The sequence below is a fragment of the Odontesthes bonariensis genome, chromosome 8 (assembly GCF_027942865.1).
Source record: "Odontesthes bonariensis isolate fOdoBon6 chromosome 8, fOdoBon6.hap1, whole genome shotgun sequence".
Classification (NCBI taxonomy): Eukaryota; Metazoa; Chordata; class Actinopteri; order Atheriniformes; family Atherinopsidae; genus Odontesthes; species Odontesthes bonariensis.
Genome location: NC_134513.1, coordinates 38,673,897 through 38,690,226, shown reverse-complemented (window position 1 = coordinate 38,690,226; position 16,330 = coordinate 38,673,897). Strand labels below are relative to the sequence as shown.

General features: G+C 56.6%; 1 protein-coding gene across 4 annotated transcripts in view; it reads right to left on the bottom strand.

Moving 5' to 3' along the window:
* Positions 1–16,330, bottom strand: part of LOC142385667 (UPF0606 protein KIAA1549) — a 78,320-nt gene that overhangs the window by 5,442 nt on the left and 56,548 nt on the right. For 3 of the 4 annotated variants that reach the window (XM_075472384.1, XM_075472387.1, XM_075472385.1), the window contains exons 10-15: positions 3,651–3,835; positions 3,370–3,575; positions 2,937–3,064; positions 2,833–2,847; positions 1,275–1,459; positions 967–1,202 (exon numbers count right to left, since the gene is read on the bottom strand). In XM_075472384.1, coding sequence (XP_075328499.1) covers positions 967–1,202; positions 1,275–1,459; positions 2,833–2,847; positions 2,937–3,064; positions 3,370–3,575; positions 3,651–3,835 — 955 coding nt within the window. The remainder of the gene's footprint in view (positions 1–966; positions 1,203–1,274; positions 1,460–2,832; positions 2,848–2,936; positions 3,065–3,369; positions 3,576–3,650; positions 3,836–16,330) is intronic. The other variant, XM_075472386.1, reaches the window with a different exon arrangement.

Sequence of the window (16,330 nt, the reverse complement as noted above, 5' to 3'; positions counted from 1 at the left end):
TTCCTAACAGTGTGTACTTCCTAACAGTGTGTACTTCCTAACTGTGCGTACTTCCTAACAGTGTGTACTTCCTAACTGTGCGTACTTCCTAAATGTGTGTACTTCCTAACAGTGTGTACTTCCTAACTGTGCGTACTTCCTAACAGTGTGTACTTCCTAACAGTGTGTGTACTTCCTAACAGTGTGTGTACTTCCTAACAGTGTGTGTACTTCCTAACTGTGCGTACTTCCTAACAGTGTGTACTTCCTAACAGTGTGTGTACTTCCTAACAGTGTGTGTACTTCCTAACAGTGTGTACTTCCTAACTGTGCGTACTTCCTAAATGTGCGTACTTCCTAACAGTGCGTGTACTTCCTAACTGTGTGTACTTCCTAACAGTGTGTACTTCCTAACTGTGTGTACTTCCTAACAGTGTGTACTTCCTAACTGTGTGTACTTCCTAACAGTGTGTACTTCCTAACTGTGCGTACTTCCTAAATGTGTGTACTTCCTAACAGTGTGTACTTCCTAACTGTGCGTACTTCCTAACAGTGTGTACTTCCTAACAGTGTGTGTACTTCCTAACAGTGTGTGTACTTCCTAACAGTGTGTACTTCCTAACTGTGCGTACTTCCTAAATGTGCGTACTTCCTAACAGTGCATGTACTTCCTAACTGTGTGTACTTCCTAACAGTGTGTGTACTTCCTAACAGTGTGTGTACTTCCTAACAGTGTGTGTACTTCCTAACAGTGTGTACTTCCTAACTGTGTGTACTTCCTAACAGTGTGTGTACTTCCTAACAGTGTGTACTTCCTAACTGTGTGTTTCTGTTGGACCTGTAAAGCAGTCTGGGACCTGGTCTGGGACCTGGTCTGGGACCTGGTCTGTGAAAGGCGCTGTACAAATAAAGCTGACTGAAGTACTTCTGAGTGACCTCTGACCCTGAATGAAGGTGTGAGGCACCTGGTGTCCGGTGGAATCTAACCTTTTTCTGGAGTCGGTGGGCGTAGGGGGGGAGGCGGAGTCGGCCTGTAGGATGCAGTCCATGTGGTCGTGGGCAGAGCTGTAGAGTCTCTGTGCCACCTCGCTCTGGACAGGTCCGTCTCCGAAGGCGTCCATGATGTCATCCATGGAGGGAAACTCACACTGGCCCCGCCTCTTGGCGCGCTGCCGCAGTTTGTTCCTGTGATGCTCGATCTCAGACTTGTGCCTCAGCGCCACCTGCAGGAAGGTGAGGAGGTAAGACGGGAGCGATGGTTATGGAGCGCCCGGGCGTGACATGTCGTGCCTCACCTCTGCGTTGACCTTCTCACTGAGGGAGGGGCCCGGTTGGGACTGAGGTGGGCTCGGCCGGGGCTGCATGGCGATGAGCTGCACCTTGTTGGCCTGGCGACGGGTGCCATCAGAGGAGCCGCGAGAAAGACGATCGACGTGGTCAAAGATGGAGGACGAGGACAGAAGCTCATCTGGACCGCTACCTGATGGAGCAGAGGTCAAAGGCTAAAGAACTCCCAGAGTTCACTTCACCAACAAACATCCACCTTGTCACGCCATGGGACTCTTGTTTTTAGTTTTATGTTTCGGTTACGTTATTGTGTTCAGTTCATGTCTTGGTTTTGAGTTTTAGGTTTTTCCCCTCACTTCCTTCACTCAGGTCATTAGTTTCATTCACGTCACCTGCTGCACTCACTCTCCAATCACTCCCAGCCCTCCATTTAGTCTCCTGTTTGTTGGATCTTTACCCCCTTACCTTGTTACCCTACCTACCATGATACCTTGCCTTGATTTTGACCCCTCATGCCACAAAGCCACGTCTATATTCATCTGCATCCGTGTCCTACCTTCCCCACACCCCAAACCTGACACACCTTAATCGGCTGCAGCTTCAACAAAGCAAAGGCCTCCGGGCAGGTGCAGCGTCCGCTTCAACGAGAGCCCGATTCGCACAGGACTTGTATTACCTATGGACCCCCCGTAATTCGGAATAATTGCGGAGAATGTTTGAGTTCTTAGTCCTGTGCGAATGCGCCATGTCCATGATTTGTGGGGTAATAATTCCGCCGCGAATTACCTACTGTATTTCGGCGAAACACAGACGTCCTGTGGTAATTTAAGTCCCGTGTGAACGCACAGGTGTGTGTTTGTGAATGCAATCGCACATCTCTTGTGTTGTCCTGGAGTAAACAATGGACGGTATTGCCGTCGGTATCGCTCATGATGTCTGTGATTTGAGTAAATTACCGACTTTTGCTTGTCCCGTCCGAATGCGCCACAAAAAAATACAGAGGTGCGGGGGTAGTTGCGAATTACCAGTGATCCATAGGTAATAATTATCCCGTGCGAATCGGGCTGAGGACAACAAAAGCAATTCAGTCTGAGTCAGAGCTGAGAAACATCAGGCCCGCCCAGGGCGTCAGGATACCAGGTGAGAGTCACAGAGAGATTCATGTTTGTTTCTGTTTCTTTTAAAGAAAAAAAACTATTCATATTTTCAAACACGTTCAGTTTATGTATTTTTCAAGGAATGTTTGAGCACATTGAATATGTGAAGGCCACATCAGGATCATTGGTTTGTGCCCATAATGTTTCTAATGTTTTCTCCCATCATAAACATTTAATGTTTTCATTTATTCTGTGTAATATATACATATACAGTGTAATATGTCGTTTCTGGGTTTTAAGGAGTGTAATTTCACACAGATACATCAAACATGTGGTTGTGCTTTCCTTCCAAATGACTTTATGTGATCATGTTTTCAGCACAGCAGTTTTAAAGAAGATTCATATTTAATTTGAGGTGTTGACAGTAAACAAATGAGGGTGAATCTACAGGCTGTTGGTGTGGACGTACCCATCTTGTTCCTCCCTTCAGAGTGCATTAAAGAGAAAAGAATCATAAAGTCTAACAGTCTTCCTTACACATTCACACATCACAAATATGATGACGTCACTGACCATTTTTGGGCGTCTTCCTGTGCTGCTTCCCTTCATTGGGCGTGGCCACAGGTCTGGTGCTTTCCTCTGCTGAGTCCCTGCCGCTCGACTGCTCGCTTCCTAACGAGTCGCCGTCTGACGGGCTGAGCCTGATGGGGGACAGCAGGTGAGTGTGACGCCTTCACTACGTTTAAATGATCGTGTTTGTTGGGTTTCACAGGAGCCTGTTGAGTCTGGGTGACCAGGAAACATCGTTTCAACAGGCAACTCTGTCAAATTTCAGAGTCCAAAGACGTGTGGACTTTACGAGAATCTAAAGACCGATCTGGAACATTTTTAGAAAGTGGAAACTGGATTCTGATTCTGGAAATCAGGATAATTTAGCTTTCTCTTTCTGGACACTAAATCATTTCTAAAAGCGCATGTTAAGCTACGTTTAGACGGGCTGTCTGACCTCCCCCTGCGGCGGCTCGAACGGGCTGCCTTGGTGGACGATCCTTTGGATTTGGGGGTGTTGAGGTCTCCGCCATCAGAGGGCGTGGCCTCTTTCACGGGGGCAGGCAGCGGGCCGGGCTCCTGGATCACCATGATGTCATCCTTACTGTGCTGGCCCAGGTGGAGCTTTGCAAAGTCGAAGCCTTTGACGCTCGGCGCCTGAAGCTTCAAAGGACACGAATGTCAGCCGGGAGTTTGTTTCCACAGCTGACAGGTTAGCGCTTCTTAATGACCTCTGACCTTCTGCCTCTGCTGGATGGTGTTTATGGCGTCCGGCTGGAACTCCAGCTTCTCCGAGCCGCACAGCTTCCAGTACAGGATGATGATGATGAAGATGGCGAGCAGGACCGGCACCACCACGCCCACAATCAGCCAGATGCTGCTGCTCTGAGTCTCTGCCGGAGGGACGGAGAGGACCTCCACCGCTGGACACAGGTCAGAGACGGGTGAGGGAGAGGTGAGGGAGAGGTGAGGGACGGGTGAGGGAGAGGTGAGGGACAGGTGAGAGACAGGTGAGGGACGGGTGAGAGACAGGTGAGGGACGGGTGAGAGACGGGTGAGAGAACAGGTGAGGGACAGATCAGAGAGAGGTGAGGGACGGGTGAGGGACAGGTGAGGGACAGGTGACAGACAGGTGAGGGACGGGTGAGGGACAGGTGAGGGACAGGTGAGGGACAGATCAGAGAGAGGTGAGGGACAGGTGACAAACAGGTGAGGGACAAGGGAGAAACGGATGAGGGACGGGTGAGGGACAGGTGAGGGACAGATCAGAGAGAGGTGAGGGACAGGTGACAAACAGGTGAGGGACAAGGGAGAAACGGATGAGGGACGGGTGAGGGACAGGTGAGGGACAGGTGAGGGACAGATCAGAGAGAGGTGAGGGACAGGTGACAAACAGGTGAGGGACAAGGGAGAAACGGATGAGGGACGGGTGAGGGACAGGTGAGGGACAGGTGAGGGACAGATCAGAGAGAGGTGAGGGACAGGTGACAAACAGGTGAGGGACAAGGGAGAAACGGATGAGGGACGGGTGAGGGACAGGTGAGGGACAGGTGAGAGACGGGTGAGAGAACAGGTGAGAGACAGGTGAGGGACAAGGGAGAAACGGATGAGGGACGGGTGAGGGACAGGTGAGGGACAGGTGAGAGACGGGTGAGAGAACAGGTGAGGGACAAGGGAGAAACGGATGAGGGACGGGTGAGGGACGGGTGAGGGACAGGTGAGAGACGGGTGAGAGACAGGTCAGAGACAGGTGAGGGACGGGTGAGGGACAGGTGAGGGACAGGTGAGAGACGGGTGAGAGAACAGGTGAGAGACAGGTGAGAGGACAGGTCAGAGACAGGTCAGAGACAGGTGAGAGACGGGTGAGAGAACAGGTGAGGGACAGGTGAGAGACAGGTGAGGGACAGATGAGGGACAGGTGATGGACAGGTGAGGGACAGATAAGAGACAGGTGAGGGACAGGTGACAAACAGGTGAGGGACAAGGGAGAAACGGATGAGGGACGGGTGAGGGACGGGTGAGGGACAGGTGAGAGACGGGTGAGAGACAAGTCAGAGACAGGTGAGGGACAGGTGAGGGACAGGTGAGAGACAGGTGAGGGACGGGTGAGAAACAGGTGAGGGATGGGTGAGGGACAGGTGAGAGACAGGTGAGGGACAGGTGACAAACAGGTGAGGGACAAGGGAGAAACGGATGAGGGACGGGTGAGGGACGGGTGAGAGACAGGTCAGAGACAGGTGAGGGACAGATCAGAGACAGGTGAGGGACAGGTGACAAACAGGTGAGGGACAAGGGAGAAACGGATGAGGGACGGGTGAGGGACGGGTGAGAGACGGGTGAGAGAACAGGTGAGGGACAGGTCAGAGACAGGTCAGAGACAGGTGAGAGACAGGTCAGAGACAGGTGAGGGACAGGTGAGGGACAGATCAGAGACAGGTGAGGGACAGGTGACAAACAGGTGAGGGACAAGGGAGAAACGGGTGAGGAACGGGTGAGGGACAGGTGAGGGACAGATCAGAGAGAGGTGAAGGACAGGTGAGAGACAGGTGAGGGACAGATGAGGGACAGGTGAGAGACGGGTGAGAGAACAGGTGATGGACAGGTGAGAAACAGGAGAGGGACAGGTGAGGGACAGATCAGAGACAGGTGAGGGACAAGGGAGAAACGGGTGAGGGACGGGTGAGGGACGGGTGAGGGACGGGTGAGGGACAGGTGAGGGACAGATCAGAGACAGGTGAGGAACAGGTGAGGGACAGGTGAGGGACAGGTGAGAGACAGGTGAGGGACAGGTGATGGACAGGTGAGGGACAGATCAGAGACAGGTGAGGGACAGGTGACAAACAGGTGAGGGACAAGGGAGAAACGGATGAGGGACGGGTGAGGGACGGGTGAGAGACAGGTCAGAGACAGGTGAGGAACAGGTGAGGGACAGGTGAGGGACAGGTGAGAGACAGGTGAGGGACAGGTGATGGACAGGTGAGGGACAGATCAGAGACAGGTGAGGGACAGGTGACAAACAGGTGAGGGACAAGGGAGAAACGGATGAGGGACGGGTGAGGGACGGGTGAGGGACAGGTGAGGGACAGGTGAGAGACGGGTGAGAGAACAGGTGAGGGACAAGGGAGAAACGGATGAGGGACGGGTGAGGGACAGGTGAGAGACGGGTGAGGGACAGGTGAGGGACAGGTGAGGGACGGGTGAGAGACGGGGGAGAGACGGGTGAGGGACAGGTGAGGGACAGATCAGAGAGAGGTGAGGGACAAGGGAGAAACGGATGAGGGACGGGTGAGGGACAGGTGAGGGACAGGTGAGGGACAAGGGAGAAACGGATGAGGGACGGGTGAGAGACAGGTGAGGGACAGGTGAGGGACAGATCAGAGACAGGTGAGGGACAGGTGACAAACAGGTGAGGGACAAGGGAGAAACGGATGAGGGACGGGTGAGAGACGGGTGAGAGAACAGGTGAGGGACAGGTCAGAGACAGGTGAGGGACAGGTGAGGGACAGGTGAGGGACAGATCAGAGACAGGTGAGGGACGGGTGAGAGAAAAGGTGATGGACAGGTCAGAGACAGGTGAGGGACAAGGGAGAAACGGATGAGGGACGGGTGAGAGACAGGTGAGGGACAGGTGACAAACAGGTGAGGGACAGGGGAGAAACGGATGAGGGACGGGTGAGGGACGGGTGAGGGACAGATCAGAGACAGGTGAGGGACAGGTGACAAACAGGTGAGGGACAAGGGAGAAACGGATGAGGGACGGGTGAGGGACGGGTGAGGGACAGGTGAGGGACAGATCAGAGAGAGGTGAGGGACAGGTGAGAGAACAGGTGAGAGACAGGTGAGGGACAGATGAGGGACAGGTGATGGACAGGTGAGAAACAGGTGAGGGACAGATCAGAGACAGGTGAGGGACAAGGGAGAAACGGGTGAGGGACGGGTGAGGGACGGGTGAGGGACAGGTGAGGGACAGGTGACAAACAGGTGAGGGACAAGGGAGAAACGGATGAGGGACGGGTGAGGGACGGGTGAGAGACAGGTCAGAGACAGGTGAGGGACAGGTGAGGGACAGGTGAGGGACAGATCAGAGACAGGTGAGGGACAGGTGACAAACAGGTGAGGGACAAGGGAGAAACGGATGAGGGACGGGTGAGGGACAGGTGAGGGACGGGTGAGAGACGGGTGAGAGAACAGGTGAGGGACAGGTCAGAGACAGGTGAGGGACGGGTGAGAGAAAAGGTGATGGACAGGTCAGAGACAGGTGAGGGACAAGGGAGAAACGGATGAGGGACGGGTGAGAGACAGGTGAGGGACAGGTGACAAACAGGTGAGGGACAAGGGAGAAACGGATGAGGGACGGGTGAGGGACAGGTGAGGGACAGATCAGAGACAGGTGAGGGACAGGTGAGAAACAGGAGAGGGACAGGTGAGGGACAGATCAGAGACAGGTGAGGGACAGGTGACAAACAGGTGAGGGACAAGGGAGAAACGGGTGAGGGACGGGTGAGGCAAAGGTGAGGGACAGGTGAGAGAACAGGTGAGAGACAGGTGAGGGACAGGTGAGGGACGGGTGAGGGACAGGTGAGGGACAGGTGACAAACAGGTGAGGGACAAGGGAGAAAGGGGTGAGGGACGGGTGAGGGACAGGTGAGGGACAGGTGACAAACAGGTGAGGGACAAGGGAGAAACGGATGAGGGACGGGTGAGGGACAGGTGAGGGACGGGTGAGAGACGGGTGAGAGAACAGGTGAGGGACAGGTCAGAGACAGGTGAGGGACAGGTGAGGGACAGGTGAGGGACAGATCAGAGACAGGTGAGGGACGGGTGAGAGAAAAGGTGATGGACAGGTCAGAGACAGGTGAGGGACAAGGGAGAAACGGATGAGGGACGGGTGAGAGACAGGTGAGGGACAGGTGACAAACAGGTGAGGGACAGGGGAGAAACGGATGAGGGACGGGTGAGGGACGGGTGAGGGACAGATCAGAGACAGGTGAGGGACAGGTGACAAACAGGTGAGGGACAAGGGAGAAACGGATGAGGGACGGGTGAGGGACGGGTGAGGGACAGGTGAGGGACAGATCAGAGAGAGGTGAGGGACAGGTGAGAGAACAGGTGAGAGACAGGTGAGGGACAGATGAGGGACAGGTGATGGACAGGTGAGAAACAGGTGAGGGACAGATCAGAGACAGGTGAGGGACAAGGGAGAAACGGGTGAGGGACGGGTGAGGGACGGGTGAGGGACAGGTGAGGGACAGGTGACAAACAGGTGAGGGACAAGGGAGAAACGGATGAGGGACGGGTGAGAGACAGGTGAGGGACAGGTGAGGGACAGATCAGAGACAGGTGAGGGACAGGTGACAAACAGGTGAGGGACAAGGGAGAAACGGATGAGGGACGGGTGAGGGACAGGTGAGGGACGGGTGAGAGACGGGTGAGAGAACAGGTGATGGACAGGTCAGAGACAGGTGAGGGACAAGGGAGAAACGGATGAGGGACGGGTGAGAGACAGGTGAGGGACAGGTGACAAACAGGTGAGGGACAAGGGAGAAACGGATGAGGGACGGGTGAGGGACAGGTGAGGGACAGATCAGAGACAGGTGAGGGACAGGTGAGAAACAGGAGAGGGACAGGTGAGGGACAGATCAGAGACAGGTGAGGGACAGGTGACAAACAGGTGAGGGACAAGGGAGAAACGGGTGAGGGACGGGTGAGGCAAAGGTGAGGGACAGATCAGAGAGAGGTGAGGGACAGGTGAGAGAACAGGTGAGAGACAGGTGAGGGACAGGTGAGGGACGGGTGAGGGACAGGTGAGGGACAGGTGACAAACAGGTGAGGGACAAGGGAGAAAGGGGTGAGGGACGGGTGAGGGACGGGTGAGGGACGGGTGAGGGACAGGTGAGGGACAGGTGACAAACAGGTGAGGGACAAGGGAGAAACGGATGAGGGACGGGTGAGGGACGGGTGAGAGACAGGTGAGGGACAGGTGAGGGACAGGTGAGGGACAGATCAGAGACAGGTGAGGGACAGGTGACAAACAGGTGAGGGACAAGGGAGAAACGGATGAGGGACGGGTGAGGGACAGGTGAGGGACGGGTGAGAGACGGGTGAGAGAACAGGTGAGGGACAGGTCAGAGACAGGTCAGAGACAGGTGAGGGACGGGTGAGAGAAAAGGTGATGGACAGGTCAGAGACAGGTGAGGGACAAGGGAGAAACGGATGAGGGACGGGTGAGGGACAGGTGAGGGACAGATCAGAGACAGGTGAGGGACAGGTGAGAAACAGGAGAGGGACAGGTGAGGGACAGATCAGAGACAGGTGAGGGACAGGTGACAAACAGGTGAGGGACAAGGGAGAAACGGGTGAGGGACGGGTGAGGCAAAGGTGAGGGACAGATCAGAGAGAGGTGAGGGACAGGTGAGAGAACAGGTGAGGGACAGGTGAGGGACGGGTGAGGGACAGGTGAGGGACAGGTGACAAACAGGTGAGGGACAAGGGAGAAACGGGTGAGGGACGGGTGAGGGACGGGTGAGGGACAGGTGACAAACAGGTGAGGGACAAGGGAGAAACGGATGAGGGACGGGTGAGGGACGGGTGAGAGACAGGTCAGAGACAGGTGAGGGACAGGTGATGGACAGGTGAGGGACAGATCAGAGACAGGTGAGGGACAGGTGACAAACAGGTGAGGGACAAGGGAGAAACGGATGAGGGACGGGTGAGGGACAGGTGAGGGACGGGTGAGAGACGGGTGAGAGAACAGGTGAGGGACAGGTCAGAGACAGGTCAGAGACAGGTGAGGGACGGGTGAGAGAAAAGGTGATGGACAGGTCAGAGACAGGTGAGGGACAAGGGAGAAACGGGTGAGAGACAGGTGAGGGACAGGTGACAAACAGGTGAGGGACAAGGGAGAAACGGATGAGGGACGGGTGAGGGACGGGTGAGAGACAGGTCAGAGACAGGTGAGGGACAGATCAGAGACAGGTGAGGGACAAGGGAGAAACGGATGAGGGACGGGTGAGAGACGGGTGAGAGAACAGGTGAGGGACAGGTCAGAGACAGGTCAGAGACAGGTGAGGGACAGGTCAGAGACAGGTGAGGGACAGGTGAGGGACAGATCAGAGACAGGTGAGGGACGGGTGAGAGAAAAGGTGATGGACAGGTCAGAGACAGGTGAGGGACAAGGGAGAAACGGATGAGGGACGGGTGAGGGACGGGTGAGGGACAGGTGAGGGACAGATCAGAGACAGGTGAGGGACAGGTGAGAAACAGGAGAGGGACAGGTGAGGGACAGATCAGAGACAGGTGAGGGACAGGTGACAAACAGGTGAGGGACAAGGGAGAAACGGGTGAGGGACGGGTGAGGCAAAGGTGAGGGACAGATCAGAGAGAGGTGAGGGACAGGTGAGAAACAGGAGAGGGACAGGTGAGGGACAGATCAGAGACAGGTGAGGGACAAGGGAGAAACGGTTGAGGGACGGGTGAGGGACAGGTGAGGGACAGATCAGAGAGAGGTGAGGGACAGGTGAGGGACAGGTGAGGGACAGGTGAGAGACAGGTGAGGGACAGGTGAGAGAACAGGTGAGGGACTTGTGAGGGACGGGAGAAACGGGTGAGGGACGAGGGAGAAACGGATGAGGGACGGGTGAGGGACAGGTGAGGGACAGGGGAGAAACGGGTGAGGGACAAGGGAAAAATGGATGAGGGACAGGTGAAGGAGAGGTGAGAGACAGGTGAGGGACAGGGGAGAAACGGGTGAGGGACAAGGGAAAAATGGGTGAGGGACAGGTGAGGGACAGGTGAGGGACCGGTGAGGGACAGGTGAGAGACAGGTGAGGGACAGGTGATGGACAGGTGAGGGACAGATCAGAGACAGGTGAGGGACAAGGGAGAAACGGATGAGGGACCGGTGATGGACGGGTGAGAGAACAGGTGATGGACAGGTGAGGGACAGATCAGAGACATGTGAGGGACAGGTGAGAGACAGGTGAGGGACAAGGGAGAAACGGATGAGGGACGGGTGAGGGACAGGTGAGGGACAGGGGACAAACGGGTGAGGGACAAGGGAAAAATGGATGAGGGACAGGTGAAGGAGAGGTGAGAGACAGGTGAGGGACAGGGGAGAAACGGGTGAGGGACAAGGGAAAAATGGGTGAGGGACAGGTGAGGGACCGGTGAGAGACAGGTGAGGGACCGGTGAGGGACAGGTGATGGACAGGTGAGGGACAGGTGATGGACAGGTGAGGGACAGATCAGAGACAGGTGAGGGACAAGGGAGAAACGGATGAGGGACCGGTGAGGGACAGGTGAGGGACAGGGGAGAAACGGGTGAGGGACAAGGGAAAAATGGGTGAGGGACAGGTGAGGGACAGGTGAGGGACAGGTGAGAGACAGGTGAGGGACAGGTGATGGACAGGTGAGGGACAGATCAGAGACAGGTGAGGGACAGGTGAGAGACAGGTGAGGGACAAGGGAGAAACGGATGAGGGACGGGTGAGGGACAGGTGAGGGACAGGGGAGAAACAGGTGAGGGACAAGGGAGAAACGGATGAGGGATGGGTGAGGGACAGGTGAGGGACAGGTGAGGGACAGGTCAGAGACAGGTGAGGGACGGGTGAGAGACAGGTGAGAGACAGGTGACAAACAGGTGAGGGACAAGGGAGAAACGGATGAGGGACGGGTGAGGGACAGGTGAGGGACAGGTCAGAGACAGGTGAGGGACGGGTGAGAGACGGGTGAGAGACAGGTGAGGGACGGGTGAGAGACAGGTGAGGGACGGGTGAGAGAACAGGTGAGAGACAGGTAAGGGACAGATGAGGGACAGCGGAGAAACGGGTGAGGGACAAGGGAGAAACGGATAAGGGACGGGTGAGGGACAGGTGAGAGACAGGTGAGAGAACAGGTGAGGGACAGATCAGAGACAGGTGAGGGACAGGTGAAGGACAGGGGAGAAACGGGTGAGGGACGGGTGAGGGACAGATGAGGGAGAGGTGAGAAACGGGTGAGGGACAGGTGAGAGACAGGTGAGAGAACAGGTGAGGGACGGGTGAGAGACGGGTGAGAGAACAGGTGAGAGACAGGTCAGAGACAGGTGAAGGACAGATGAGAGACAGGTGACAAACAGGTGAGGGACAGGGGAGAAACGGGTGAGGGACAAGGGAGAAACGGCTGAGGGACGGGTGAGGGACAGATGAGAGACAGGTGAGGGACAGGGGAGAAACAGGTGAGGGACAAGGGAGAAACGGATGAGGGATGGGTGAGGGACAGGTGAGGGACAGGTGAGGGACAGGTCAGAGACAGGTGAGGGACGGGTGAGAGACAGGTGAGAGACAGGTGACAAACAGGTGAGGGACAAGGGAGAAACGGATGAGGGACGGGTGAGGGACAGGTGAGGGACAGGTCAGAGACAGGTGAGGGACGGGTGAGAGACGGGTGAGAGACAGGTGAGGGACGGGTGAGAGACAGGTGAGGGACGGGTGAGAGAACAGGTGAGAGACAGGTAAGGGACAGGTGAGGGACAGCGGAGAAACGGGTGAGGGACAAGGGAGAAACGGATAAGGGACGGGTGAGGGACAGGTGAGAGACAGGTGAGAGAACAGGTGAGGGACAGATCAGAGACAGGTGAGGGACAGGTGAAGGACAGGGGAGAAACGGGTGAGGGACGGGTGAGGGACAGATGAGGGAGAGGTGAGAAACGGGTGAGGGACAGGTGAGAGACAGGTGAGAGAACAGGTGAGGGACGGGTGAGAGACGGGTGAGAGAACAGGTGAGAGACAGGTCAGAGACGGGTGAGGGACAGATGAGAGACAGGTGACAAACAGGTGAGGGACAGGGGAGAAACGGGTGAGGGACAAGGGAGAAACGGCTGAGGGACGGGTGAGGGACAGATGAGGGAGAGGTGAGGGACAGGTGAGGGACAGGTGAGAGACAGGTGAGGGACAGGGGAGAAACGGGTGAGGGACAAGGGAGAAACGGGTGAGGGACGGGTGAGGGACAGGTGAGAGACAGGTGAGGGACAGGTGAGAGAACAGGTGAGGGACAGGTGACAAACAGGTGAGGGACAGGTTGAGGGACAGGTGACAAACAGGTGATGGACAGGTGAGGGACAGATGAGAGACAGGTGAGGGACAGGTGAGGGACGGGTGAGAGAACAGGTGAGAGACAGGTGAGGGACAGGTGAGGGACCGGTGAGGGACAGGTGAGAGACAGGTGAGGGACAGGTGATGGACAGGTGAGAAACAGGTGAGGGACAGATCAGAGACAGGTGAGGGACAAGGGAGAAACGGGTGAGGGACGGGTGAGGGACGGGTGAGGGACAGGTGAGGGACAGGTGACAAACAGGTGAGGGACAAGGGAGAAACGGATGAGGGACGGGTGAGGGACGGGTGAGAGACAGGTCAGAGACAGGTGAGGGACAGGTGAGGGACAGGTGAGGGACAGATCAGAGACAGGTGAGGGACAGGTGACAAACAGGTGAGGGACAAGGGAGAAACGGATGAGGGACGGGTGAGGGACAGGTGAGGGACGGGTGAGAGACGGGTGAGAGAACAGGTGAGGGACAGGTCAGAGACAGGTGAGGGACGGGTGAGAGAAAAGGTGATGGACAGGTCAGAGACAGGTGAGGGACAAGGGAGAAACGGATGAGGGACGGGTGAGAGACAGGTGAGGGACAGGTGACAAACAGGTGAGGGACAAGGGAGAAACGGATGAGGGACGGGTGAGGGACAGGTGAGGGACAGATCAGAGACAGGTGAGGGACAGGTGAGAAACAGGAGAGGGACAGGTGAGGGACAGATCAGAGACAGGTGAGGGACAGGTGACAAACAGGTGAGGGACAAGGGAGAAACGGGTGAGGGACGGGTGAGGCAAAGGTGAGGGACAGGTGAGAGAACAGGTGAGAGACAGGTGAGGGACAGGTGAGGGACGGGTGAGGGACAGGTGAGGGACAGGTGACAAACAGGTGAGGGACAAGGGAGAAAGGGGTGAGGGACGGGTGAGGGACAGGTGAGGGACAGGTGACAAACAGGTGAGGGACAAGGGAGAAACGGATGAGGGACGGGTGAGGGACAGGTGAGGGACGGGTGAGAGACGGGTGAGAGAACAGGTGAGGGACAGGTCAGAGACAGGTGAGGGACAGGTGAGGGACAGGTGAGGGACAGATCAGAGACAGGTGAGGGACGGGTGAGAGAAAAGGTGATGGACAGGTCAGAGACAGGTGAGGGACAAGGGAGAAACGGATGAGGGACGGGTGAGAGACAGGTGAGGGACAGGTGACAAACAGGTGAGGGACAGGGGAGAAACGGATGAGGGACGGGTGAGGGACGGGTGAGGGACAGATCAGAGACAGGTGAGGGACAGGTGACAAACAGGTGAGGGACAAGGGAGAAACGGATGAGGGACGGGTGAGGGACGGGTGAGGGACAGGTGAGGGACAGATCAGAGAGAGGTGAGGGACAGGTGAGAGAACAGGTGAGAGACAGGTGAGGGACAGATGAGGGACAGGTGATGGACAGGTGAGAAACAGGTGAGGGACAGATCAGAGACAGGTGAGGGACAAGGGAGAAACGGGTGAGGGACGGGTGAGGGACGGGTGAGGGACAGGTGAGGGACAGGTGACAAACAGGTGAGGGACAAGGGAGAAACGGATGAGGGACGGGTGAGAGACAGGTGAGGGACAGGTGAGGGACAGATCAGAGACAGGTGAGGGACAGGTGACAAACAGGTGAGGGACAAGGGAGAAACGGATGAGGGACGGGTGAGGGACAGGTGAGGGACGGGTGAGAGACGGGTGAGAGAACAGGTGATGGACAGGTCAGAGACAGGTGAGGGACAAGGGAGAAACGGATGAGGGACGGGTGAGAGACAGGTGAGGGACAGGTGACAAACAGGTGAGGGACAAGGGAGAAACGGATGAGGGACGGGTGAGGGACAGGTGAGGGACAGATCAGAGACAGGTGAGGGACAGGTGAGAAACAGGAGAGGGACAGGTGAGGGACAGATCAGAGACAGGTGAGGGACAGGTGACAAACAGGTGAGGGACAAGGGAGAAACGGGTGAGGGACGGGTGAGGCAAAGGTGAGGGACAGATCAGAGAGAGGTGAGGGACAGGTGAGAGAACAGGTGAGAGACAGGTGAGGGACAGGTGAGGGACGGGTGAGGGACAGGTGAGGGACAGGTGACAAACAGGTGAGGGACAAGGGAGAAAGGGGTGAGGGACGGGTGAGGGACGGGTGAGGGACGGGTGAGGGACAGGTGAGGGACAGGTGACAAACAGGTGAGGGACAAGGGAGAAACGGATGAGGGACGGGTGAGGGACGGGTGAGAGACAGGTGAGGGACAGGTGAGGGACAGGTGAGGGACAGATCAGAGACAGGTGAGGGACAGGTGACAAACAGGTGAGGGACAAGGGAGAAACGGATGAGGGACGGGTGAGGGACAGGTGAGGGACGGGTGAGAGACGGGTGAGAGAACAGGTGAGGGACAGGTCAGAGACAGGTCAGAGACAGGTGAGGGACGGGTGAGAGAAAAGGTGATGGACAGGTCAGAGACAGGTGAGGGACAAGGGAGAAACGGATGAGGGACGGGTGAGGGACAGGTGAGGGACAGATCAGAGACAGGTGAGGGACAGGTGAGAAACAGGAGAGGGACAGGTGAGGGACAGATCAGAGACAGGTGAGGGACAGGTGACAAACAGGTGAGGGACAAGGGAGAAACGGGTGAGGGACGGGTGAGGCAAAGGTGAGGGACAGATCAGAGAGAGGTGAGGGACAGGTGAGAGAACAGGTGAGGGACAGGTGAGGGACGGGTGAGGGACAGGTGAGGGACAGGTGACAAACAGGTGAGGGACAAGGGAGAAACGGGTGAGGGACGGGTGAGGGACGGGTGAGGGACAGGTGACAAACAGGTGAGGGACAAGGGAGAAACGGATGAGGGACGGGTGAGGGACGGGTGAGAGACAGGTCAGAGACAGGTGAGGGACAGGTGATGGACAGGTGAGGGACAGATCAGAGACAGGTGAGGGACAGGTGACAAACAGGTGAGGGACAAGGGAGAAACGGATGAGGGACGGGTGAGGGACAGGTGAGGGACGGGTGAGAGACGGGTGAGAGAACAGGTGAGGGACAGGTCAGAGACAGGTCAGAGACAGGTGAGGGACGGGTGAGAGAAAAGGTGATGGACAGGTCAGAGACAGGTGAGGGACAAGGGAGAAACGGGTGAGAGACAGGTGAGGGACAGGTGACAAACAGGTGAGGGACAAGGGAGAAACGGATGAGGGACGGGTGAGGGACGGGTGAGAGACAGGTCAGAGACAGGTGAGGGACAGATCAGAGACAGGTGAGGGACAAGGGAGAAACGGATGAGGGACGGGTGAGAGACGGGTGAGAGAACAGGTGAGGGACAGGTCAGAGACAGGTCAGAGACAGGTG